We start from the raw sequence: 26,882 nt of genomic DNA, 5'->3' as shown, positions 1-26,882 counted from the left end.
TCGTTCCATATAGCTCACATATAGAAATAAGAAAACATAAAAATTCAAAGCTCCATTGCAGAGCTAGGTGATTGAACAAATTTTCAAACCAAACCAGAGTTCCCACAGTAAGAGGAATTTTAAATAGATTTTAATATATTAATGTGATGAAACATTGTGCGGCCTTTAAAATTTACTTTTAAAAACCATGCAAAAGTGCCAAAGATGGCAGGATTATAGTAATAAATGAAAAAACGAGAGCAGTAATGCACTGTGAACATCAGTATATAAAAATGCAAGTCCTTAATGTTATTGCTGGTTTGGCTTTACTACACAGACTCCACAATTAGCTTTATCTGCCATCACGGACGGAGCAATCGCTCGCCTGCGTCAGCTCAGCCAGGGCATGCTGCCCTGTGACCTCCCGATGAACACTAGCACACGGCGCCTTACTGCCTTCTTTCTTTTTGTCTTTGGATGAACAGCAGCGGAAGCGACGGCCAGGAGCTCGCTCAGGTGCTTTTGCGGAAGTTTCAAGATCAGGATCTGCTCTGTGATGGCTTAAACCCAGACCCGTAAGTATCAGACGCCTTTACCAGAGTGCACGCTGCAGCCCCAACCCTGCAGACCCAGAGCGCCATCTCCCTGCCTGACTGGTCTTGCCTGTTGCAAGTTTATTTTATTTTATTTTATTTTATTTTATTTTATTTTATTTTATTTTATTTATTTTATTTTATTTATTTTATTTTTATTTATATTACATTATTTTATATTTTATATTTTATTTTATTACTTCATTAATTTTATTTTTGAAAGATTTTGTTCATTTATTTTAGAGATAAAGGAAGTGGGGAGGAACAGAGGGTGAGCACAGAGTGTGTCGGGATGGGGCGGCGTGATCCCAGGACCCCCAGATCATACCAGGGGCTGAAATCAAGTCCCACCGATCAACCTGCTAAGCCACCCAGGTGCCGCCCCCACTTACAAATTTAAATGACTCGAAATAACTGGAAATAAACATTAGCCTAAGGAGTAGGTTAGGCTGCATACTTGCCCCTTTCCTTCCTTGGCAAACACAGGCTTTATATTATATATTAGAAAAATAATCAATAATCAATAATTAATAGCATTCAATTTGTTTCATAAAACCCCAAAGTAAAAAGTATAAAGTAGCAAGTAAATATGAGATATGCATTAACTTATTCACTTTTTGGGAAAACTTGCACGTATAAAAAGATGGCTTTTTTTGCTTTTTGTTTTTTTTACAAGAAAACGTTTAGTCCATTTGGGGGTGAATTTCTCTGGCGAATTTTTCTTCTAAGATTTGAAAATGATTGCATTGAGAGGACTCTTTGATGAAACTTGTGGAGTCTGCCTTTCTTCATAAACAATTTTCACTACGTTTGCTTGGCTGTTACTTATCGAGGATCTGCTGTAAATACAGGGCTGCCGTCGGAGCCAGGATTGATGCTGGATCTGGCCCTGCCTCAGGAATTTACAGTTCTGGGAAGAGCACGTGGGGAAAGTGATAAAACCCCAATGATGGATTAAGTACCAGAGTGTACGTTTTGGGGTAATAAATAGAACAATCCAGACAATAATGCGATATTGGCAGTAGGTTTTCCTAATTAGTGATGACACATCTTTCACATTAGTCATGTGGGCAATTAGCTCGGGAGCAAATAACTATTAGTGGGCTCAGTAAGGAAGAATTAATAGAAAATTCATTATGCTGCCCCACTCTAGTCTGGTTGGAAACCAAAGCCATCCCGCTTACAGAGGGCGCATCGATGGCGATGCCTTGGTTTCCCGCGCCCTGAGCCTCACGGGACGTGTCGTGCGGTGGCAGAAACTGACGGGAGCTCGGGGACCTCCTGTCCTCGGCTGGCTGGCAGATAAAAGGACTTTTTTTTTTTTTTAAGATTTTATTTATTCATTTGAGAGAGACAGAGGGAGCACAAGCGAGGGTGGGGGCAGAGGGGGCCCCTCTGAGCAGGGACCCCGAGGTGGGACTCGATCCCAGGACCCAGGATCATGACCTGAGCCAGAGGTAGATGCTGCATGGACGGAGCCCCCAGGCGGCCCAGGAGGAGATTTCCTTATCACATCTCTCAAGAGGGGGAAAAAAAGTAGGTTCAGCCCTAAGGACAGCAGGGATCCCCCCGCAGGCCCCTCCCCAAGGCCCCGCGGACTCAGCCCGGCCCTCCTTGGTTTTCTGCTCAGCCCTTCTTTTCTTTCCGGATCTGTGGTTTGGTTTTCTCCTTTCTCTCGGTGAAATCCACGGGGCCCCCTCTCGAGCGGTCCTATTCAGTGACCTGTCCTGCCCTGTGCCTTGGTCACCAGGACAAAAGGCGGGGCTGGCGGGGAGCTGCCTCCCACAAGGCTGCTGATGGAGGGGCTGGAGGCTGGTCCCTGCTTCTTTTCTAGGTTCTCTGCCTGGTCTCATAATTAAATCGAGCTGCGGCAGATTAACAGGAGGAGAGCAAGGGTGGTTAGTACGGGAGGGGGCTCACGGCAGAGACGCAGCCGCAGCCGCTCGACACATTTAGACGAAGAAGCTGTACGTCCGAGAATTGAGAGGACCCAGGGGTGTGGGCTTGGGAGGGGTCGGGAGGAAGGAAGTGACAGGGTTGGCTTCCCAGGGCAGCTTCCCCGGTGAGAAGGGAGCGCACCTGCCGCGGGGGCAGAGGGCCGGGCCTGCTGCCCACCAGCACTTAGTCATCGGTGCGCGATGACCGCTCAGCCTGCCCTGACCCCATCCCGCTCAACGCTTGTGTCAGCGTCTGCCCAGGTGACAAAAACCAGGTCTGATCTGCTAAGGTCCCAGGTGGAGGCCAAAGGTTCTCCGTGAAACCCGGAGGTTCCCTTCCCTAAGTGAGAGCCGGTCTTGGATTCGGGGTTGGCTCCATCTCCCCGCCCTGCGGCCTCTCCCGGAACCGGCCACTTCCCCGTGAGCCCTCTGAGCGTCACCTGGAGGATGCGGTGATGGTTCTTGACCTGCCTTTGTGATTAGATCTTCAGGACGAGCTCGACGCTGCCCCTTTTCCGAAGCAGCCTGGTGGATTTGGATGCTTAGTCGCGTCCTGCGGGGTCGCTGGTCTGGAGCCGCCTCCCCTCCTCGTGGGAGATGGGCCTTCCGTCCCCGGAACTTGGGCCCAGTGGGGCGAGGGGCACGGTGGTTCCCCAGGTTAGACTGCAGCCCGTGCGGCGTCACCGGCGGCCTCAGCACCCGCGCTCCCCAGGTTCGGTCCCCTAGGCTGCAGCGGCTGGCGACCCGTGTCTCCGGGGCCCCGCAAGGCGGGTGCTGGGGCCGAGCCCGGGGAGTGTGCAGGTCAGGCTCCGTGGACGCGCAGGGGCCCGGCTCCGGGGATGCGGCGGGTCCGGGGCAGGTCCCGCCCGGCCCAGAGCCTCGAGCGCAGGCCCAGGGAGCCGGGGACCCACCCCACTCCGGTGACCTCAGGCCTCGCAGGGCCTCCCCTTTCTCTTCCGAGAAGTGGGGCCCACGGGGAGGTGTCGGCAAAACCCCCGGCGGGGTGGCCGTTGCTCGGGAGATGTGCGTCCCCCCTTCTGAACCGAGTTCCGAGGGGACAGTGTAGCTCGGTAGTGGAGCCCGCGGTGGCGAGTGTGCTTCGGTAACGTTCCCGAGCGACCTCGGATTCACGGGTGGCGGCAACACGAGAACGGGCGTGCCACGGCTGAGAGCTGCCCGGAGCTGCCGGGAGCGCCGCCAGGTCCCAGGAGCACCGGGCGGGCAGCCGGTCTGCGCTGTTGCTCTTTAAGTGCCCGTTAAATTGCTGCGTCCTGCCTCGAAGCGGAATCGGCAGCTCCTCGTGCTCATTAATTGCTGCAGTGCTGCCCGGAGCAGCTGGTTCGAGAGCAGGGCCTGAGGCGTCAGAGTGGCCCCGGCCCCGGAGCGTGGCCCCGGACCCCCAGTCCCCCCACCCTGGAGCATGTCCCCGGACTCCCGGACCCCCAGCCCTGGAGCGCGTCCCTGGACCACTGGCTCCCCAGTCCCCCTGCCCCAGAGCATGTCCGCAGCCCCCTGGCCCTGGAGCGCATCCCTGGACCCCGGGCCCCCAGCCCCCGACCCCGGAGTGTGTCCCCAGCCCTCTTGCCCCCTGGCCCTGGAGCGAGTCCCCAACCCTCCAGTCCCCCAGCCCCCAGCCCTGGAGCATGTCCCCGGATCCCCAGCTCCAGAGTGCGTCCCCGGCCCCCCAGCCCCCGGCCCAGAGCATGTCCCCGGACCCTAGCCCTGGAGCGCGTCCCCAGCCACCCGGCCCCTCAGTCCCCAGTCCCGGAGTGTGTCCCCAGACCCCTGGCCCTGGAGCACATCCCTGGCCCCTCAGCCCCCCGGCCCCGGAGCACATCCCTGGCCCCCCGGCCCCCCGGCCCCCAAGCCCCCCAGCCCCAGAGCACATCCCCAGCCCCCCGACCCCCCAACCCCCTAGCCTTCCCGCCCTGGAGAGCATCCCTGGCCCCCCGGCCCCCCAGCCCCTTGTCCCCTGGCCCCCCACCCCGGAGCACGTCCCCGGGAGCCTTGGTCGCACATCCCGCACAGCCAACCAAGTGAGCGTCATTTAATAGACTGGAAATACTGTCATTGTGATAAAACATCGTCATCAGATCCGCAGCTCCAGCTGTGAAAACCAATGTACGAGCCGTGCCTTGTGCAGCGGGAGGTGCCTGTCGTGCGGACGGCTCGAGGCAGACGCAGCCCTCTTCTGTGGGAATGAAACCGCTCTGTGGTCTGAGAGGTCACCCCGGGCCTCTCCTTTGTCTGTAGGACGAACACTTCATGCTGGCGCGTGGACCCCCCGTCTGCCCCGCGAGCCCGGGACTCCTGCGGCTGCCCGGTAGGTCTCTATGGCGTGTGGCATCTTTGGTGAGTCTGGCTCCCTCCGTCTGTAACGTGGCTCGGAGCGTCTCCACGGCCTCCCGGTTGACGGCTCCAGCTGGCTTTTGTCTCGTTACGGCGGGAGGACGTTTACTTTTTATTATTCATCATTATTTTCAAGGTATTATTTATTTGAGAGACAGCAGAGCGGAGGGTGGGAGTGGGTGGGAGGAGAGGGAGGAGCAGACTCCCCTGAGCAGGGAGCCCGACGCAGGACTCGATCCCAGGACCCGAGATCACGACGTGCGCCGAGGGCGGATGCTTCGCCGACTGGGCCCGGAGTGGACGTGTATGCGACATGGATGTGGCCCTGCTGTCCACCGGCATAACATCCCCGATGGCTTTTTTCAAGCAAATTAATCTTCCTCAATTCGTGATGAAGAAGCTAGAATTGCCTTTTGGCGAGAAATTTTAAGGAGGATGACCTCAAGGCTCGTCCCGCGCCTACGTGAGCAGGGAGAGCGACCCCTTAGAAGCTGAGACACCGCCTGGCTCTTGGGATCAGGGTCGCTCACAGAGACGAGGGGGGGGCCCGCTGCCCGTCCGCGCAGGTGAATGAGCTGAAGCTCCCCCGGAGACTGCGGGGACTCCCCTCAGCGGCATCCCTGACGGACGAGTCACGAGCGTTGGCCTGTCGGGCACCGGCGCGGGGCTCGCGTGCAGCCCTGGTGCCCAGAGGGAAGGGAGAGCGGGCACGAGTGCGCGGCGGCCGCCATCAGGAAAGCACAGCCCACGGGACACGGGCCGGGACACGGCCCTCCCAGCCGAGGAGCGACCCCGGGGGTCGTGCCCTGGACGGACCCGCTTTCCCCCCGACGCAGGCGGGCGGCGAGTGGCAGCCCCTTGGGGGAGGCGCATGCGGTGCCCGACGCCAGCCTGCGCCCCGAGCCCCTGGGATCCTGCGGCCAGGTCAGCCTGCAGGGAGCTCCCCCGGGGCACAGCCCGCGGCCTCGGCTCCAGGCCCGCAGGCACGACGGCGGCCCTTCCCCCGCGCTCCAGTTGTGAAGCCGCCGCCGTCCATCTCCATCCCCTGCTCTGCGACCGTGACCCCGGTTCCCTTTCTGTTAAATCCGCGCCTTCCCTTACGAGCTACCTCGGATCTGGCGTCACCAGGCTGGGGGGCAGCGGCAAAGGATGCAGCTGTCCCCAGAGTCACGCCACCTTGTGTGAGCGGCAAGATTCTGGGGACACGCACGTAGGGAAACGGGTGCGGGCGCAACGGCTCCCTGGACGCGCGAGCCTGGCCCTGCGGACGAGCTGCCTCTGACTGGGCTCCCCCTGCAGCCCACCCGCGACGCCCCTCCCGGTGACCCCTGCCCTCCTGCCCGCGGTGACCTTCCCGGTGACCCCTGCCCTCCATGCACTGTGACCTTCCTGGTGAAGCTGCCCTCCTGCCCGCGGTGCCGGGGTGACGCCGCCCTCCGTCCACAGGCCTGGGCCAGCACACACCCAGCATGTTTTGTGCCTTATGTGACGGCTGAGTCCTTGCCTGTGGCACCTGCGTCCCTTGGGTCATGCCGGGGTGGACCTCAGACCCTGCCCCCCCGGGGTCGAGCCGGCCCGGGAACCCAAGTGTCCTCAGGACACAGACCGTCTCTTTCTGCTTATGTCCCTCCGGAGCCCCGTGTCCAGCCCCTTGGGCTCCAGGCAAACCCGAGAGTCCCTGTGACCCCACGACAATGTTGCAGGGTCAGCTCTGCTGGACGGGACGCGTGACCTCGCAGACATGCCGTGAGGGGGCCGGGGATCAGGCTGGGTCCCGAGGACGAGGAGGTGCTCCGGGGCCTAACTGCCTGGAGGGCAGCCTGGGAGGACCCAGGGGCGGCCGTCGGCAAGCAGGTGGCTTCCCACACACGGGGGAGGGCGCACTCGCTTCCTGTGGCTGCGCGGGGACTCGTCACAACGGTGCATGAAGGCGGCAAGTCCGTGCTGTCACCGTCTGGGGTCAGAAGTCTGGCATCCGCTCACGGGCACGCAGTCAGGGCGGCCTGCCTGGAGGCGGCGGCCGTCGGAGCCATCCTGCGGGCTTCCCCGCTTCTGTCCGCCCCCTCTTCTGGGGGCACACGTGCCCGTCAACCCTGGAGACCCCCCGTCGAGGTGCTGATTCCAATGACGTCTGCAGCCTGTGCCCCAGGACGGAGCCGACAGGCAGGTTCCGGGCCTCAGGCCTCGGGCCTCTCGCCTTCACGGGCCAGACGGCGCGTCCCGACGGAGCCACACGGGCGAGGCTGGAAAGAGAACCCGAGGACGCGTCCGGGCGCACGGAGCTTCGCCACTGGGACCTTCCTGCGCAGCTGAAGCCAGTTGCGGCCGTCGCTGCCGCCGTGGATTCTCTTTCCTGACCGTCCCGGGCACGGGGTCTGGGTCCCCATGGCGGCCGGGCAGGGCCCCTCCGCAGCCGCCATCCTGTGACTCGGCGCGGCCACCGGCCTTCCACGCGGGGCTGGACGAGAACCGGTTCGGCCTCCACGCCCGGCGCTTCTGCGAGAGACACGGGCGTTTGCATCTGTGCTTCGCATCCCTCCCCGCGGGGCCCGGGGCTCCCCGAGTCACCAGGAAGCCCCATCCCCCGTGGGCGTCTCGCCCTCGCACGCCCGGGAAAGGCCGTGAGCTCCCGAGCGAAGGGAGGGCGAAGGTCGGGGTGGTGGGCGCCGCGTACGGGGCCGACAGACCAGACCGTGTCACAGGCCCAGGTAGTGGCGGGGAGGGGGACGTGGGCGGTGACGCGCCGTGAGGCCGGGAAGCCCGCGCCGGCTCTAACCACCCGTCTGCCTTGCCTCCTCGACGCCGCAGTGCGCGAACGCGAGCGCCGGGGCCCCCTACCTGGCCGACCGCCGGGGCCACACGCTGCTGAACCTGTCCGCCTTCCCGCTGGAGGAGTACCTGCTGCTGCCGGCCGCCAAGCCCAGGTGGGTCCGGGGTCCCCGCGTCTCCCCTCCAGTCACCGGCTGGGCCCTGACGCTCCTGAAGACGCCAAGGGAAGCTGCGGGCCGTGGTGAGGCTCCTTCCGGGCGCAAATGCCGCCCACAGAGGTTCGCTCCGGGCGCCAGAGGCGGGTTTCCTGCTCGGAGACCAAGGCCGCGTCGGGAGCGTCTCGACCCGTCTCCCCCTTAGCGGGGACGGCCTAGGAGGAGTCCCCTCCTGGACGCTCCCCCTCCTGCTGCCCACCTCTTCCTTCGGTTTGTTTTTGATTTTTGAGATTGATTCATTAGAGCGAGTGTGCACGGTGGGAGGGGCGGGGGGCGGGGATCCCAAGCTGACCGTGCTGGGGGCTGGGCGCAGAGCCCGACCGGGCGCTCGATCCCACGACCCCCAGATCACAACCTGAGCCAAAGACCAAGCTCAGACGCTCGGGTGACCGAGACCGCAGGTCCCCAGCTCCCCTTGTATCCCCAAACACGTCCCGGAATCTGTTTTCCAAGGCGAGGGCTCGAGGGCTTGCTTGCCGGGGCTCAGTGATCCGTGGCCCATAAAAGGCCCCCGGTCGCCGTCTCCGACGACTTCTCCCCGGAGTGAATGAACGAGTGAACGCATGAGTGCGCCGTGCCCGGGGGTTGTGCACCCTCACCCTGCTCGGGGCCTGGTCGGGGCCTGGTCGGGGCCTGGTCGGCCGCGTCTCCTCACCGTGCGGGCCCCGGACGGCGTGTCCCCGTGTGGAAGCCTTGGCCCTCCCTGCTGAATACTCGGGGTCCTCGGTGGACGCCCGGCTCCCGCGCCCGCCGTGCCCCCTGTGTCCCCAGCACCTGTGTGGTTGGGACCCAGGTCACACTGACCCCGGAGCCGCTCTTGGGCCGTCAGGGTGACGACGAAATGCCCCCGGCCGCACGTGCTGGCTCAGTGATCAAAGCACGGATCCCAGGGTGGGCGTCCGCCGTCGGCTCAGGGGTGGTCCCAGGGCCCTGGGGTCGAGCCCCGTGGCAGCTCCCTGCTCACCGAGGAGCCCACTTCTCCCTCTCCCTCTCTCTCCCTCTCAAATAAATAAATGAAATCTTTTTTTTTAAAAAAATAAAATAGATAAAGTACTAACAGCCGCCCCTGTTACCAGGCTTGGAGGCTGGACGTTCGGAGCGCGGATCCCTGCCCAAGACGCATCCCAGCCCGACGCTGTGGCGAAGGTAAAGGTCTTCCTCTATCTCCTCCTGCATCAGGCTTCCTGCACGCTGCGCTCTTTCCTCCTTTTCTTTCTTTTTCTTTAGAATATTTCATTTAGGGATCCCCGGGTGGCGCAGCGGTTTGGCGCCTGCCTTTGGCCCAGGGCGCGATCCTGGAGACCCGGGATCGAATCCCACGTCGGGCTCCCGGTGCATGGAGCCTGCTTCTCCCTCTGCCTGTGTCTCTGCTTCTCTCTCCTCTCTGTGTATTCTCATGAATAAATAAATAAAATTTAAAATAAATAGAATATTTCATTTGTATGTATTTATTCATGAAAGACAGAGAGAGGCAGAGACCGAGGCAGAGGGAGAGGCAGGCTCCCTGCGGGGAGCCCAACGTGGGACTCGATCCCGGGACCTGGGGGTCACGACCTGGGCCAAGGGCAGACGCTCCCTGCTGAGCCCCCCAGGGACCCTCTCACCCTGCTTTGAAGATAAAAATTAAACAACTGGAACAAAATGGGATAGAAAGCCCCCGACCAAGGGAAGAGACCCCGTAGTCTGTCCTCCTTGCCCCCAGTGACGCTGCTCAGGGAACCCCGGAGTCACAGGACCTTGGGTCTGCCCACGCTCCCCCAGAAGAGCCTAGACTGTCCTGCGGTCTGTGCTTAGTGCCAGGAGCGATTTCTTCTTTTTTTGCAGTTAAAACACCAAAAACAAAAACAAAAACAAAAACAAAAAACAAAAAAAAAAAACCCCAGAATTAGCGACCGATCCTCTGTGACCTTAGGAACGACTTGAGGCGGAGGCCAGTGGCAGGCTGGCGAGGGCCGTCGGGGGTCTCCTTTGTGGGCGGCTCACTGGGGTGGGCGCCGGGCGCCCCGCGACCCGTCTCGTGCTCGTCCTGCCTTCTCTATGTGACGCGAGTGGTGGTTCCTGACCTTGTGGCTCTCAGCCGCTTGGCCGCGGCCACTGGGGCGCTGGCGGGAACTGGGTCGTGCTGGGAGGACGTGGCGGGGGCGGTTGCCCGCAAGGGGCATGAGGCCTGGTGGCTTTGCCACTGAGAGACCTGGACGCTCCTCTGGTGGGACCTGCCGGGCGGCAGCCCTGATCCCGTTGCCAAACACGGCCCCATCCAGAGAAACGAGCCGTCCAGCCGGCGGGATGATGACCGGGGCCGCCAGCGGGGTCGTGGGGTCCTCGCAGCGTGGCAGCTCCCCCAACGGAGTGTACAGCCCGGGGGGCCCAGCAGGTAGCACCACCTTCAGCCCGGGTGTGACCCTGGGTCCTGGGATCGAGTCCTGCGTCGGCTCCCTGCATAGAGCCTGCTTCTCCCTCTGCCTCGGTCTCTGCCTCTCCCTGTGTGAATAAATAAATAAAATCTTAAAAAAATAAATAAAAAAATAGAAAAGAGTCCATTAGAATAGCGATATCCTGCAGTACAGGTCCCATCAGTGTGTTTTCTCTGCTCTTCGTTATCTCGGCTTTCCCGGCCTCGTCTCCTGTTCTTCCTCCGTCCTCCTCCTCCCGACGGGCGGCCGCGCTGCTCTATTCTCCGCGCTCGGCGAACGTTCAGGTCAATCCATTTGGAGAAATAATGTTCCGCATCCAGTCATTAATTTGAAAGTAATCTTTTTTTTTTTTCTGATCATTTTCTTTGCTTTTAATTTGCAGGTCAAATTTTATTAGCTTACCGACCGAGAAAGAAAGAAAGAAAGAAAAAAAATGATGGGTTTAGGTTCCTTTTTCGCTGTGAAAATATAATTATAGAGCAGCATTCACATTTGTTCTGGGGAAAATTAATCTATTTTTAGCTGCAAATTATATGCTCAAGATAAATGTGAAATTAGCAGAGAGAGGGGCCTGCCCGCTGCCAGCCTGTGGGGTCGCACCCGGGCCCGACGTTCGGGCGCTGAAGCCCGTGGACTCGCGTCCTTTGCGTCTCGGGGTAGCTGACGGCGTGGGACTGACCTCACGAGACCGTTTCGGGTTTTCTTGTGTGTTTTAGGTGTGGTACAACCAGAAGGGCTTTCACTCCCTGCCTTCCTACTTGAATCACCTCAACAATCTCATTCTGTGGAGACACGTGCCCGCTGCCGAGGACTGGAGACGATACGGTAATGGCCCGTCCCGTGCAGGCGCGTCCGCTGCTCAAAAGCCAACGTTTCTGAAGGGGAAAGTGCGAAGACGGCGGCAGCCTCTTTGTGCGCGAACGCACGAGTCACACGATACCGGGGGTCGGCCTCTGGGGTCACACATTGTCCCCACGCTCTTGCCGTTCGGACCCCGTCTGCGCAGTGGGGCGGAGGGACGGTGACAGGGTTCCCTCTTGAGGGCCTCGCCGTCTCTCGGGAGCGGGAATTGTTCCTCTTTTTTTTTTTTTATAAAGATTTTATTTTTTATTTTTTATTTATTCATGATAGAAATGAAGGAAAAGAAAGGAAGGAAAGGAAGGAAAGGGAGGAAAGAAAAGAGAAAGGAAGGAAAGAAAGGGAGGAAAGAAAAGAAAGAGAAAGAAACAAAAGGAAAGAAAGGAAAGGAAAGAAAAGGGAAGAAAAAGGAAGGAAAGAAAAGAAGAAAGGAAGGGAAGGAAGGAAGGAAGGAAAGAAATGAAGGAAAAGAAATGAGAGGAAAGAAAGGAAAGAAAAATGAAGAAAAAGGAAAGAAAGCAAAAGAAAGGAAGAAAGGAAGGAAAAGAGAAAGGAAGGAAAGAAAAAGGAAGAAAAGGAAAGAAAGGAAAGGAGGGAAAGGAGAGAAAAGAAAGGAAAGGAAGGAAGGAAAGAAAGAGAAAGAAAGGAAAAAGAAGCTTATTTGGAAAAATTGACCCAAGGTCATGTTCGGAATCCAGAGTGACTTGATTGACTTAAGGGGGGGGCAGGCTGCAATTCATCAAATTCTTTCATCTTCTCAAAAAAAAAACAAAAATCAAAGTAGCCAGTGGAGGGGCATGCACGGGCCGCAGCCGCCGGCTTCCCTACAGCGTTTCCCATTTCCGCATCAATTCCAGGGGAGCAAATCTGAAGCGATTTCCCGGGTGTCCTCACTTTACTCCACTTTATCTTTTTCCTCCCGGTTTGTTTCCCGCCAAGTGTGTAAGGAAGCGAGGCTGGATCTTCGGCGGCACCGTCATCGCGTGGGAAGCTGGTGGGGAAGACGCAGGAGGAAACACGCTGGTGCCCAAGGGCAGTGGGTCTCGGGGGAGGGCAGCAGGCGGCGCATCCCGGCCTCGAGCGCGGGGTCCCTGGGAGACACGGTGCCCGCGCGGACGAGGGCCTTGTGGGGCGGCCGCGTCAGCCCCCTGCGCTGCTCAGAGGACGAGGCCCAGTGGGACCGACCACCGGCGGGCTCTGGGGCCCTGGGCTCGAGGTCAGGCTGACGTCAGAGCCCTGACCCCAGGACTCCCGCAAGTCCAGAGCTGCGCCCTGGGGCCGGGACCTGGGGCTGGACCCGGGGCCGAGGTCGAGTGAGAGCAGGTCGTAGCCGGCGGGAGTCGTGCTGTCCTCTCGGCTCAGGGCTGGGGTCCGGCTCGGCCTGGTCGCCCGCCTGGCCTCGTCCGACAGAGGGAGGACTGCGCCTCCCCGGCGGCCTTCCCCTGTGTCCGAGGATGAGCGCGAGGACCAGGACCGGGGCCGGCTGGAGGGCGGAGGGCGGTAGCGGCCAGCACCTGTCGGCCGAGCGCTCCCTGAGTCGGGCGTTCCACGGGCCTCTGGCACGACGCGGGAGGGAAAATACATGAAATCATAAGTTCAGACGGATGGGAGCCAAGGTCAGTGCTAGTTTTGGGGAAAGGAGAGAATTTAAAGAGCCGCGGCTGCAGGGGGCAGTGGGCGGTGTCCTCGGGGCCTGCGTGTCCCGTCCTGTCGCAAAGCACCGCGGGAGTGTGGGGCAGCTGCAGAGGCCAGGGTCATTCAAGGTCGGTCGGTGCGAATGGTTCAGAGGGTCAGAGCTTTCCTCTCGTTAGAGAGTGGACCCCGGGCGTCCGGGGGAGGGACCCCAGCCCCAGCCGTCCATGGAGAGCGACTCTGCCCATCCATGGAGAGTGGCCCCAGGTGTCCATGGAGAAGGATCCCAGCCGTCCATGGAAAGCAACTCCCAGGTGTCCATGGAGAGGGACCTCAGGCGTCCACGGAGAGGGACCCCAGCCATTCACGGAGAGCGACCCCAGGTGTCCACATAGAGCAGCCCTGGGTGTCCACGGAGAGGGACCCCATCCGTCCATAGAGAGGGACCCGGTTGTCCACGGAGAGTGACCTCGGGTGTCAACGGAGAGCTTCCATGGAGGGGGACCCTGGGTATCCACGGAGAATGACCCCGTCTATCCACGGAGAGCAACCCCAGTAGTCCATGGAAAGGGACCCGGCCGTCCACGGCGACGCGTACCGGTTTACCGGTGGGGAGAGCAGGGCCCGGACATCAGCGGGGAGGCTGAGTAGACGAGGTGGCCGTCATGGACGCATCACCTCGGTCGTGAGCACCTGGTTAGGTGACTTCCGACGGGCTCTGCGGCCACCCAAGGACCGACGGCACCGCGTGGATGTGCCACGGAAGAGCCACGCTGGAATGATCGGAGACGGCCCGGGGTTCACACGCTCGTCCCTCCCCTGCCCGGCCGTCCCCGGTCCCCGGTCCCCTCCTGGGATGGGAGGCAGCGGAGCACACAGGATGCGCAGTGGGGCCCTGGGCTTGACCCGCCCCCGGCAGGACTGGGTGTGCTGCGTAGACGGAGCTGCAGGGGAGGAGCCAGGCAGGGGCAGCCAGGGTGTGGGTCTGCAGAGGGAGCCCGTGCCTCAGGGTCGCGCGTCGCGTGGGCCCGTTCCTGGCCGCGTGTGCCGACAGCAATCAGACGACCAAGTGCCCTCGGAGCTACGCGGGCAGACGTCTTCTCTGCAAACCGCCGAGGCGACGAGAGCCCCTTGCCAGCCCCTTGCCATCCCCGTGGCTGACGCGGGGGCTCCTCAGAGCAGCCACCCGAGGCTACGCGGACCGCACTGGTTTCCCGCAAACGGGGGCCGCTGGGATCCAGAGAATCAGGCTTGTGGCTCTCAGTCGTCTGCGTGTGGCCTCGGGGGGTCCCTACCATCTCCTGCTGCCTCAGTTTCCCCCCTTGTGCGCCCCTCCCCTGCACGGGCGCAGCCGCCCCAGGTCCAGGTCGAGGCTTGTGGGGAGGATGCGGATCCTCAGAAGTCCCCCCTCCTGCGGGCCCGCGGGGGTTGGGGAGTCGGCACCGTCTCTGAGCAGCCGTGAGGGGCACGGAGCTCCCGCACTTACCAGCGGGGTTTGTTCCCCTAAACCCGTCTTACATTGAAAATATCCTCAAAGATGCACTTAACGCACGGAGCCCCTGGGGGGAGGGGAGGGGCCCGGGTGGGTGCTTGGGACCTGGATGGAGGGGAGGGGCCCGGGTGGGTGCTGGGGGGCCTGGGCGGAGGGGAGGGGCCCAGGTGGGTGCTGGGGAGCCTGGGCGGAGGGGAGGGGCCTGGGTGGGTGCTTGGGACCTGGGCGGAGGGGAGGGGCCCGGGTGGGTGCTGGGGGCCTGGATGGAGGGGAGGGGCCCTGGAGGGTGCTGGGGACCTGGGTGGAGGGGAGGGGCCCAGGTGGGTGCTGGGGTCTGGATGGAGGGGAGGGGCCCTGGTGGGTGCTGGGGGGGCCTGGATGGAGGGGAGGGGCCCAGGTGGGTGCTGGGGGCCTGGATGGAGGGGAGGGGCCCTGGTGGGTGCTGGGGGACCTGGGTGGAGGGGAGGAGCCCTGGTGGGTGCTGGGGGGCCTAGGTGAGGGGGAGGAGCCCTGGTGGGTGCTGGGGTCTGGATGGAGGGGCGGGGCCCTGGGTGGGTGCTGGGGGACCTGGGTGGAGGGGAGGAGCCCAGGTGGGTGCTGGGGGGCCTGGGCAGAAGGGAGGGGCCCTGGTGAGTGCTGAGGGACCTGGGTGGAGGGGAGGGCCCTGACGGGTGCTGGGGACCTGGGTGGAGGGGAGGGGCCCGGGTGGGTGCTGGGGTCTGGATGGAGGGGAGGGGCCCTGATGGGTGCTGGGGGACCTGGGTGAGGGGGAGGAGCCCTGGTGGGTGCTGGGGGGGCCTGGATGGAGGGGAGGGCCCTGAAGCGTGCTGGGGGGCCTGGGCGGAGGGGAGGGGGGAGCCGTGGGGGCCCAGGGGTCTGGCCACCGTGGGGTCCGGGGCTCGCAGGCTCACCCTGTGACGTGTCTTCCGCAGGAATAACGCTGTTCAGCCACCCGTACGGAGGCGCCTTGCTGAACGAGGACAAGATGTGAGTTGGGGGACCGCGGGGCGAGGCGGCCTGGTGGGGGCGGAGCTTGGGTTCTAGGGGTGACTCGGTGGCCCGCTGCGCCGCCCCACGATACCGGCTTGGGCGTTTCTTTGCCGTTTCTTTGCCGAGGGTGACGACAGCGGCCACTGGGGGACGGGTGTTGGCCCGAGCTGGAAACGGAGGAGCAGACGGACTCCCCGTGTGATCCGTGTCCCAAGGGCGTGAGCTCCAGGAAGCTCGGCCCCGTCCCCCGATGCTCCTGCGGCGCCGTCTTATTCTAAGGACTTTATTTTATTTATTAGAGACAGAGAGAGCAGGGGCAGGGCAGGGGAGGGGAGAGAGAACCTCGAGCAGACCCTTCTCGGAGCTCCGAGCCTGACGCGGGCTCGATCCCGGGACCCGAGACCCTGACCTGGGCTGGAGGCGGGTGCTCCCCCCCAGCCCCCGGGGCCCTAGAGATTTAAGCCCTGTCTTCACTTCACGTGGGATTCGAATTCACACCCTGAGGTCGGGGGTTGCACGTGCCACCGTCTGAGCGGCGGGCGCCTGGGGCGTAGGGTCGGCCACGGTGTGGGTGTGCCTTGGGGGAGGGAGGGGGCGCCTGCCCGTCCCCCGCTTTTCCACGCGCCTGGAAATCTGTGTGTAACTCGGCTCCCCGGAAACTTAGCGGCGGCGTCGGTCGCGTCCTCCCAGGACCTGCCGACCTGCGCTGGAGCCGCGGGCTGGTGGGGCCCCGCGTCCCGGTGTTGGAGCAGCAGCAGCGCCGGCAGGTCGACCTCCCGCCCCACGGGGATGCTCGCGGGCCCTGTGGGCTCCCGGGGAGGAAGGTGCAGCGCGGGGGGCGGGGGGGGGCAGCCGTGTCTACGCAGCCCCACGGAGTTGCTGGGGCGCCCTGGGGGCTCAGGCCGTGACCCCAGGGTCCTGGGATCGAGTCCCGCGTCGGGGTCCCCGCAGGGAGCCCACCTCTCTCTGCGTCTCTCGTGGATAATAAAGTCCTTAAAGGTGGAAGCCCCCGGAGCGCCCCTCGGCCTCCGCAGGCCCTCGGGAGGCCCCGGGAAGGCGCCCTCCTGGCGCAGGTGCCTCGCTGGGCTGGGGCTGGGGCTGGGGGCTGGGGCCGGGGCAGGGGGCGCCATCCTGCCCCGGGGGGGTCGTGGGAGGTCGCTGCGGGTGCTGCCCCCCCCACCCCCCCGGCCCTGACGCCCGCCTTCCCCGCAGCCTGGAGAGCATCCGGCAGTGCGGCGTGGCGCTGTGCATCGTGCTGGGCTGCGCCGTCCTCACCGCCGCCCTGGGCAGCTCCGTGGTGCGCGACCGGGCCACCGGTGCCCTCAGGCTGCAGCGCATCAGCGGCCTGGGACACGCCACCTACTGGCTCACCAACTTCCTCTTCGATGGGGTAGGCTGCAGGGGCGGGGGCAGGGGGGAGGGGGAGGGGAGACGGAGGGGAGGGGAGGGGGAGGGGACGGGAGGGGAGGTGGGGAGGCCCTGGGGCTGCCGCGGGCCACAGGCTTCGGCCCCCACCCCCGCCCCGACCTGGGCCCGCCCCACCCCCACCCTGGGACACGGACCCCCCACTCTGCCCCCCCCCCCCCGCACTCCTCTCCCCCCACACACAGCCTGGCTGCGGTGCTGCAGGGGCAGGTCCTGCTCCCGTCCTCCACCTTCCCCGTCCTCCCCCCTTCCCTCCCCTCCCATCCCCCTGCCCAGTGCAGGCGTTGCCGGGACTCACCATCTGCTCCCCGGCCGCAGGACTGTGTCCTCCCCATCCACCCGCCCCGCGCCCCCCCATCTCGGTCACGTGTGTAGGGACCCACCCTCCAGGGCGAGCGGGTCACCGACTGACAGGGGAGGGTGCTAGGCGGGGGGGTTCTCAGAGTACGGAGCCGGCCTGCGCCCTTGGCCCCTTGCCTGTGCCCTTGAACACAGCTCGCGCCCTTGACCCCGGCCCACGCCCTTGACTCCGGCCTGTGCCCTTGACCCTGGCCTACACCCTTGACCCCCTGCCCACGCCCTACACCCGGCCCATGCCCTTGACCCCAGCCTGCACCCTTGACCCCTGCCCACGCCCTTGACACCCAGCCCTGCCCGTGAGGAGGCTCCTCTTTATCCTACAACGCCCGCCCTGGGGCTGAAGGGCAGGGAGGGTGCTTGTCTTCCCCGGTGACCCTGTTTCCATCTCCGTCCCATCGGTTCCCGTCTATGTAGCAGATCAAACCACTCATTTAGCAGTTTTGTGGCTCCGTGTGGGCGAGGTGCATCCACGGTGCAGGGACACATTCGCAGCCCCCAGGGCCTGCATGACCACAAGAGGCCACAGGAGGACAGCGGCAGGGCCATGGGACCCGGGGGGAGGGGGGCAGGGGCACATCCCTGAGTGCACGTGGGGCGGAGGCCAGGGTCCCGGGAGGTCCTGGAAGGTCTGGGAGGTCCCAGGAGGTCCCAGGAGGCCCCGGAAGGTCCCGGTGGGTCCCAGGAGGTCCTGGAAGGTCTGGGAAGTCCCAGGAGGTCCCAGAAGGTCCTGGGAGGTCCCCAAAGGTCTTGGAAGGTCCAGGAGGTCCCAGTAGATCTTGGAAGGTCCTGGTAGGTCCCAGGAGGTCCCAGAAGGTCCTAGGAGGTCCCAGAAGGTCCCAGAAGGTCCTAGGAGGTCCCAGGAGGTCCCAGAAGGTCCTAGGAGGTCTCAGTAGGTCCCGGAAGGTCCTGGGAGGTCCCGGGAGGTCCCAGGAGGCCCCAGAGTGGCCGGGGCACTGCTGTGGTTTCCCAGGGCCGTCCCCTGACGGTGCACCTGTACCCCCAGTGCGGGAGGCGGGATGCCCCAGACCCCGGCCTCTGTCCCGGGCACGTGGTGGCGCCTTTGTTCGTCCTGTGTCCTTGGCTGTGTCCGCGTCCCGATGTCCTCCTCTGTCGAGGCCGCTCTGGGGACCCGTTCAGGGCTGCAGCTTCACACCCAGTGACGGGCTGAGGTCCCAGGGCGTCCGTGGGGGCCGGGGGGGTTGCAGCCCGGCCCAGCGCTGGACTCTCCCCGGCTGCCCGCCTGTCACCGCCCAACCCGGGTGGGACGTGACCCCCCTCCTTGTTTCCCCAGGTCTTTTACTTGGTCTCCGTGAGCCTGTGTGTGGCCGTCATCGTCGCCTTCCAGCTCCCGGCGTTTACGTTCCGCCAGAACTTGGCAGCCACCGCCCTCCTGCTGGCGCTCTTCGGGTACGTGCGGGGGCCGTGGCCGCAGGGTTACGGTTTGTTTTCCGCCGGAGAACCTCCTGGGTGGCTTTGGACCTGCTGCCGGCTGCATGATTTCTCTTTTCGAGCAATTCTGTGGCTTCTCGGAGGGCCGCATAGACGGCCGGGGCGGGTTGACGGTGCCCCACGGCGGAGGTGGTGGCTGCAAACTGCCTCCGAGGGAGAGTGTCGCAGAGGCCGCGGGCGCACGTGGGGCCTGGGAACGGGCCGCCCGGCTTCCCGGGTCTCCTCGGGGGGCACCAAAGGCGCCGTCTGCACTGCTCGCTTCCGTGGCCCCAGCGGCCAGGGTCGTCGCTCGCCGTCCCTGTTACACGTCCCCGTTACACGTCCCCGCGGCGGCTGTGCGTCCGCTCCAGGCCGAGCCGCGAGAGACACTCGTCAGGGGGACGGAGTGTCTCTAACGTGCTCGTTTATTATAACGCGACACGAGTCGTTATTTAAAACCCCGTAAAGCCAAACACGAGTGAGATGACTGTATGCAGCTCACGGCGACGCTGGGGACCCAAAACACTTGGTTAGGGGACAGGGTCCAACGTAAACGACTGTTCCCGTGGCTGGACAGACGGCGTGGGAGACAGACGGGCGGACGGCTCCTTCCGGGAGTCGTGCACACTGGGGCCCGGACACGGCCGCCCGCGTGGGTTCCCACGTCTGGGGACTCGGCGGCTCAGGTGAGGATCCGGGGGCGCGGACGGTGCCGTCAAGCTCCCCACGGACGGAGGAGACACGCTGCGTCCTGCCTTGATTTTGAGCTTCGGGAACGCGGAGGTCGCTGGGCTTGGAGCGAGGCGGTGCCTGGACAGAGGCGACAGCTTACAGAGCCCTACGGTGCGGCCCGAGCCCGGGACAGACGGCGAAGCCCCGACCTCCAGCCGCGTTTGCAGCGGAAGCATTTTCTGGGGGATTCGGGGAGACTCCGAGATCCCTTGATGTTCGGCCTGGCCCAGGGCGCGGGGCTCCAGGGAGGAACCCTGAGGACAGGTGGCCCTGGTCACCCCGGGCGGCCGGCGGGAATCCAGGGCCACGTCCCCATGGCTGAGGCTTTGTTCCTCGCTGGGTCCCCGCCTCGCCCGCGATGCCCCTGGGCAGCGCTGTGTCCCCACCCCCCACCCCGGGGAGGCAGAGGGGTCGGAGTCGGCTCAGTGCCATCCCCAAGGGCGGGATGGGGACCCCGAGGACAGCGAGGACAGTGCCGGGAAGGCTGGCCCCAGAGTGACCCCCAACCTGAGGACGTTACAGGCCTCTCCGGGGCCTTGCCGTGGGACTGGGCTTGGGATCCGAGGAAACCCGGGGTCGGACAAGCCTGGAGAGTCTCCAAGACACACGGAAAAATGCCCAGTGACAAATTTTTTTTTTTTAATATTCCTATTGTCTTGGCCCTGAAAAACTTGATATTTTAGCTGGAAAGTGGGGAGAATTAGCATCAAAAAGAGGAAAGGAATGTTGGAAACAAAAGAGCATCAGCTCCTGTAAACCTTTGAGCAAAGGTAGAAGCTGTTGCAGGCCCCCCGGGTTGCTCTGAAATAGGTCATGCTCTAGGAGCCCGTTAACTTTTTTCCTTTGAAGATTCTATTTATTTATTTGAGGAAGAGAGAGGGGGAGGGTGAGCGCAGGAATAGGAGGAGGAGCAGAAGAAGCAGCCGCCACGGGGCTCGAACCCAGGACCCGAGATCATGACCTGAGCTGAAGGCAGACGCTTCCTCGACGGAGCCCCCAGGCGCCCCCGTTTTTAACTTTTTTCTTTAAAAAAAAAGAAGCATCCTGGAGCTGCCACAATGGGGATTTGAATCAAGTATTCGAGGTGACTAATGAACACGTAGGAAAAAGGATGCGCAGCGGCCAGAAGCCCGACCCGAGGCCTGTTCCCAGGTGCGACTGGGCCTAAATAAGTGACGCCGTGACCTGAGCCGTGTGGACACTTGACCCCCGGAGTCTGGAAGAGTCACAGGGGCCGGGGCTGCGGGGTGCGGATTCGCATCGGGCTCCCGGGGGACCACGGAGGCCGTCATCCTGCCGCTTCGTGCACAGGGCGGGTGGCGGGTGAGGCTGGCGCCGTGTCCTTGAGCGGGGCGCTGGGCCGCGTGGCCGTGGGTGAAGATGCAGCCTCGGGGCCGCCGTGGTCACCTCGGCACAGGTCAGGCCCCGTGAACGCCTTCCCGTCTGCAGGGGGACCACGGCCCCCTCCGCCCAGGCTGTTGGACACGGGGAGGAGCCGAGAAGGAGCTTCCTGGTTTTACCTTCATGCCTTTAGGCTGATTTATCAGAGCCACGTGCTGGGGGGGGTGGGGAGAGCAGGGGAGCCTGTGAGCGCAGCCTGGGGCGGGCGGGCCCACGACCCCGAGGTCACGACCACGACCGAGCCCCCTCAGGGCCCTCTTGGCTCTGCTGCTCCCGTTGGCAGCCGCCGTAGGTTCTCACTTCCCTGACGGGAACCGGGGTGAGAAGCAGGAGCCGGGCTGGCCCCCGGGGAGGTGGGGACGCCCCGGGTGACCCCCAGGTCGTGGGGCTGCCCCTCTGGTGGCCGTCCCCTGCTGCTGCTGTCAGGCCAGGGCCCCGCGTGGGCTCGGTTCAGGGACCCCAGGGAGCGGCGACCGGGCCCGCACCTGCACCTGCACCTGCACCTGAGGACAGCCTGACCTGCCCCCTGCCCTGCAGGTACGCGACCCTCCCGTGGATGTATCTGATGTCCAGGATCTTCTCCAGCTCGGACGTGGCCTTCATCTCCTTCGTGTCCCTGAACTTCATCTTCGGGCTGTGCACCATGCTCATGACCATCATGCCCCGGCTGCTGGCCATGGTCTCCAGAGCGCAGGTTGGTGGGCTCCAGCCGCGCCTCGCGGGGTGGTGGGGGGTGGGGGGCGCCGGCCCCGGCCCCTCGGGGGGCTTTTCCAGCTGGAGCTACGGGAGAACGGGCCGCCAGCCGCGGTCTTTAAGCCCCAGAAAGTTTGCACCCCTGGCTCCGCCCGCTGCCCCTCTGTGTTGCCGGCCTGCCCCCGATTCCTCTGTCCGGGGCGTGGGACGGGCCAGGGGCTGCGAGCTCGGCCTGGCGACCGCCCAGCCCTCCCGGTGCAGGCCGTGCGGCGGGGCCGTGTCGGGTGCTTGGGGACGGCGCCTGTGTCCCTGGGCAGGCTCGCTTGCTCCGGCCTGGGCGCGGGGACCGGTGGCTTGGGGTCACTGCCAGGCTGCTGCCGAAGCCACGGGCACTCGGCGAAGGGAACAATCTATTCGGCTGACGTCAGCCGACCTGGGGTTGGCACGTCCCTGCCTCGCCGGGGCCCCGTGGCCCAAGGAGGGACGGGGAGCAGGCTCGGGGCGGACACTGCCCCAGGGGGGACAGGCGAAGCCCTGGGGACGGGATCCCAGGAGGAGGCGCGGGGGCCTCGGCGTCGCGCTCTTGCAGCCGCGGTCAGCGTCCAGGGACGCGCCGCTCCTACGTCCTAACCGGGGAGGTGTGGTCCGTTATTTGATTCGGGGACACCGTTTCCCAAAAGCCGCCGTTATAAGCCCGTTTAGGATGGGCTGGCGTCCCCGACGAGCGGCAGATAGGACAAGAGCTAAGGGAAGAGTCCGATGAGGCCCCCGTGCTGCTTCCCTGTGCGTGCGGAGACGAGGCCTCGCGTAAGACTTCACACCCGCGATCGCGCGCTCTGCTGCTCCCAAGTCACCTTATTCACGACTGCGTTTATTTGATTTTCTGTTATTTAATTATTTAAACGTTTATTTGAGAGCACGTGCGCACGCGAGAGAGAGAGAAGGAGGGTGAGAGGAGCAGAGGCAGAGGGAGGAGCAGACTCCCGCCGAGCGAGGGGCCGATGCAGGACTCGATCCCAGGCCCCCGAGACCGTGACCTGAGCTGCAGGCAGGGGTGTGAGGTCTGAGCCCCCGTGTGCCCCTCGGACCACACCTGCTGGGCGCACCTGCGCTGCTCTGTGCATTTATTGAGGGTGAAGTGCAGTGACGTCCCTGGAGGTGGGAGCACAGGGTCCTGTACAGAAGGGCCTAGCGGGCGACGGCTGACACGGCCCCAGGTCTAATCTCATGGTGAGATGAAGCCGACACCCACGGCACACGGGATGGTGGAAAAAAAAAAGAGTGAATTTTAGGGGAGATGTTGAAGCTCAGTAGACATTTAATTTAAAAGTGGCATCGAAAATAAAAAAAATAAGAAAACTGACCCGAGCCAACCCGGTCCTCTCCCTCAGGCCCCACCTCCTAGTACCATCACCCTGAGGGGTCGAGGGCGTGGTGCTTAGGGGGCACCTGTGAATTTGCAGGGCACGTCCCCTCCGTCAATCCCCCCCAGATCACGTTCTGCTCACAGGAAAAATACGTCCATGTATCCCACGAGCCCCCCAAAGCCCTGACTTACTCCAGCATCACTTGCAAGTCTTCCCCGACGTCTCACCTGCTCAGGTGTGGACGAGGCTTTAGGCGTGAAGCATCGTGAGAGGGAAGCGCGCTCCGTCCGGGAGCCCGCGAACCGCAGGTCCCGTGCTTCCTTCCGCAGCACGACCGTGGACGGGCTCAGGGTGGACTTGCACGTTCCCAAAGTGGGACACGGAAGGGGGGAGCGGGTGAGGGCTCCCGGGGCACGTCCGCCGGCCCAGCCAGGTGGACCCGGCAGACCTGAGGCCCCGGAGCAACGCCGTCTGGGTCGGTGGCCGTGTGCGCCCTCCAAGGCGCCGGCAGGGAGCCTGGGACACGGGCCCCGCAGGGACGCGGGGGGCGCGGGGGGCGCGGGGGGCGCGGAGAGCTCGACCTCTTCCCCGTTCGTGTCCCTGCACAGAATTTACAGAAGATCTACGACGTGCTCAAGTGGGCGTTCACTGTGCTGCCGCAGTTCTGCCTGGGGCAGGGCCTGATCGAGCTGTGTTACAACCAGATCCGGCACGACCTGACCCGCGGCTTCGGCGTCGATGCCTACGTGAGCCCCTTCCGGATGGACTTCCTGGGCTGGATCTTCGTGCAGCTGGCGGCGCAAGGCACCGCGCTGCTCCTGCTCAGGGCTTCGCTGCAGTGGGGCCGGCTGCCGCGGCCACGGTGCGCGTGGGCTCCTGGGGGTGGGGGTGGGGGTGGGGGGCTCCATCCTCAGGTCGCCCGACGCCCAGTGCGTCCACCCAGCTGGGCCGCGCTGCCGACCGGGGAGGCTTCGGGTTGATGCTGCTCTTTCTTTCCGTCTTTCTTTCCTTCCTTTTTGCTTTTTGGACCGATGTGAGTCACCACTGCTAGGAAGGCGGATGTGGCAGTGCCAAGCGGCGACAGGATCGTTCTAATTATTTAATTTTCCCCTTTGAAATTGGGGACTTTCCCTCTTACTTTGATTGTAGCATCTTGGTGACTTCAGTTGAGACCATGAATTATTATTCTTTCTTCCTTTCTTCCTTCCTTTTTCTTTCCTTCTTTTTATCTTTCTTTTTTTCTTTCTTTCTTTCTTTCATTTTATTTTTCTTCCTTTTTCTTTCTTTCTTTTTCTTTCTTCCTTCCTTTCTCTTTTTCTTTCTTTCTTCTTTCTTTCTTTTTTTATTTTTTCTTCCTTTTTCTTTCTTTCTTCCTTTCTTCCTCTTTCTTTTTTATTTTATTTTTTCTTCCTTTCTTTGCCTTCCTTCCTTCCTTCCTTCCTTCCCTTCCTTTCCCTTACCTTCCCTTTCCTTTCTTCCTTTCTTTCTATTTTATTTTTTCTTCCTTTTTCTTTCTTTCTTTTTCTTTCTTCCTTCCTTCCTCTCTTTCTCTTCCTTTCTTTTTCTTTCTTCTTTTCTCTTTCTTTCTTTTTTATTTTATTTTTTCTTCCTTTCTTTGTCTTTCTTTCTTTCTTTCTTTCTTTCTCCTTCATTCCTTCCTTCCTTCCTTCCTTCCTTCCTCCCTCCCTCCCTCCCTCCCTTCCCTTCCCTTCCCTTTCTTCCTTTCTTTCCTTTTTTTCTCTTTCTTTCTTTCTATTTATTTATTTACTTACTTAAAAAAGATTCTATTTATTTGTTTGAGACAGAGAGCGCGCTCCCACACAGAGGGAGAGGGAGACGCAGACTCCCCGCCGAGCCGGGGGCCCTGATGGGGGGCTCAGTCCCAGGCCCCCAGGATCGTGCCCTGACCCGAAGGCCAATCCTTAACCGACTGAGCTCCCCAGGCGCCCCTAACATATTTTATTTTTACGGCTCAATGGCATTAACTCCTAAAAATCAGGGATGAATGGAAGGTCAGCTCTGACAACCGCCTGCCCTTTGCCAAATCCCTTTGCTGTGGATGCTGTGATCTTCTCTGTTAGGTGACGATCGTCGAGGAGCACGAGGAATACGTGTTGTGTGTTAATACTATGACACTTACACGTGCGTCTCGTGTTTAACGACGTACCCGGGCGTAGTATATGATATGTTTATATTTCCTTCGAGTGTCCGTTCCTGTGTTTGTGGCCCGTCTGCACACACACGTCCCTGCTACTCTGAGCGGGACTTCAGGCGGCCTTGCAGGAGCGTCTACGGTATTGTGGGCTAACACGCCGTGGACGCATGGGGAAGAAATGTGCGTTTGCACGTAGGCCTCAGAGCTGTGCGTGCCCCTCCGTGGCCCGCGTGGCCTGCGTCCGTGCACCCTCTTCCCGAGCGCTGCACGCTTCTCTCTAACTTCAACTACAAGAGGATCCTTCGTGGAGAAGTGACTAACCAGGGCCGCGTCCCTGGAGAGCCTGTTGAGGACGGGGGCCGCGCTATGAGCATTTGTGGTGATGCCTTTGTGGAATTGTTGCCGCCAGTTGCTTCCTGACATGCTTCCTTTGTCAATCCTTCCAATCTGCTGAAGACTCGGAATCCCAAAGCTCTCCTGGATCGGCCACAATCAGCCGGCGGCTGCGGATACCCAGCGTCGTTCCGTGATTGGCCCTCACGCGGCTAATCTGTTTTAAAACCTAGACCGCAGCGTCCCGTCGGGTGGATTCCAGGAGGCCCCTCCTCCGGGAGCATCAGACTTGTTTTCCACAGGGAACCCGTCCTGGATTCCTTTGCACAGCGTAGGATAAACCGTATTTTGGAATACGGCCGCTGCCCTCCGGGCTGAATCGTCACGTGGAGGCGGCAGCGCGGCGACGCTCCCACCGAGATGCTATTCCCGGGCACCGCCGCACGGAGGGCTTCTGCGGTGGGCGTCTCACTGCACTGCAGTGTTTTTCAGCTCCACATCCGCCCGGGCCCGCTAATCACTGCCCAAACGGGGAAGTCCCGGGTTCTTAGCCCGGTGCCCTCAGGTGGGCATGTCACGCCCATGAAGCCTTCCAAGACCGTCCCCTCCCCCCTTGGGGGGCATTTGCCTCTGGTCACCTGCTCAGTCGGGGTCTCTGGCAGGCTGGCGTCACCCATGCCCCAGGCGGGCCCCAGCGTCGTCCTGTGCTGTGTACCTGTGCCGCACTCCCCGCGACCATCGGTCCTTCATGGGCTGGTGGAGCTGAATCCTCGGAGTGAATAGGAGACCTGCCCCTCGTGCCCGGGAGGGACGTGCCCATCTCCCCCGCGCCCCACAGGCTTTGGTGACTGGCCCCCGCCGCTGGGCCTGGGTGCTGGGTGAGGGGCCCCTCCTTGCTGTCGCCCCAGCCAGCCCCGGCCCTGAGCTGAGCCCTGCTGCTCTCTGTGGGGCTCTGCTCAGAATCCAAGTCTCCACGAGAAGCTGAGCCCTGGCCGAGCGGCAGGAGGGCTGGGGGCGTCCTTGTCCCCTCTCAGTCTGGAGCTGGACCTGGGTCTGGCTTGGTGGGGGGCTGCACGCAGGCCGGTGGCCCAGGACGGCTTTTCTCTGCTCCTGCTGGCCGTGCCGACTCTGTGCCCGCGCGCGTCCTTCCTCCGGGACGTGGAAGCAGAGGCGCGTTCCTGAGCGTGGCTGGGTGGACTGTGTTGTCGGGAGTGCCCGCGAAGTGACCGCTGCAATGACGGGAGGTGTGAACAGCTGCACTTTCCTGCCCCTGCCCCCTCAGAACCCTGCGACCAGAAGCTCTGGGGATGAGCCTGAGGGGCTCCCAGGTGCTTCCCATGGGGAGGAGGTCAGAGCCGCTGCTGGGGGCTCCTGGGGAAGGGCCTGTTCTCTCCTCCTGCACTCAGAAAAGGACGACAAAGGCCAGGCCAGCTGAGGGTCCGGAGACACGCTGCAGCCGGCAAAGGGGGAAGGAACCAGCAAACCAGCAAACACAGGAGCGTGGAATCGGATGCGTCTTCACAACGTGAACACACCTGCATCCCCTTCTCCTGCACGGAGCACCGTCCGCGTCTCCTCGGCCCTGTTCCATTAGCCACTCCGCATGACCCCTCCTTGGGTGGCTTAGCACATTAACAACCATTATGTTTTATTAATTAAAATACATTAAGGTCAAGGGCGCCTGGAGGGCACAGTTGTTTGAGCATCTGGCTCTTGGTTTCAGCTCAGGTCGTGATCTCAGGGCCCTGGGATCGAGCCCC

At 62.4% G+C, this 26,882-nt stretch overlaps 1 protein-coding gene across 1 annotated transcript in view; it reads left to right on the top strand.

Moving 5' to 3' along the window:
• LOC112925829 (ATP-binding cassette sub-family A member 13-like) overlaps positions 1-26,882 on the top strand; it is a 140,689-nt gene that overhangs the window by 71,636 nt on the left and 42,171 nt on the right. The window contains exons 18-27 of the mRNA XM_072760177.1: positions 465-554; positions 4,763-4,832; positions 7,667-7,782; positions 8,919-8,988; positions 10,973-11,081; positions 15,171-15,225; positions 16,441-16,618; positions 18,305-18,420; positions 21,112-21,268; positions 23,243-23,496. Of these exons, the coding sequence (XP_072616278.1) occupies positions 465-554; positions 4,763-4,832; positions 7,667-7,782; positions 8,919-8,988; positions 10,973-11,081; positions 15,171-15,225; positions 16,441-16,618; positions 18,305-18,420; positions 21,112-21,268; positions 23,243-23,496 (1,215 nt within the window). The remainder of the gene's footprint in view (positions 1-464; positions 555-4,762; positions 4,833-7,666; positions 7,783-8,918; positions 8,989-10,972; positions 11,082-15,170; positions 15,226-16,440; positions 16,619-18,304; positions 18,421-21,111; positions 21,269-23,242; positions 23,497-26,882) is intronic.

This window comes from Vulpes vulpes, chromosome 5, assembly GCF_048418805.1.
Source record: "Vulpes vulpes isolate BD-2025 chromosome 5, VulVul3, whole genome shotgun sequence".
Lineage (NCBI taxonomy): Eukaryota > Metazoa > Chordata > Mammalia > Carnivora > Canidae > Vulpes > Vulpes vulpes.
Note: the sequence above shows the minus strand (reverse complement) of the source record. Positions and strands in the feature narration are given on the sequence as shown.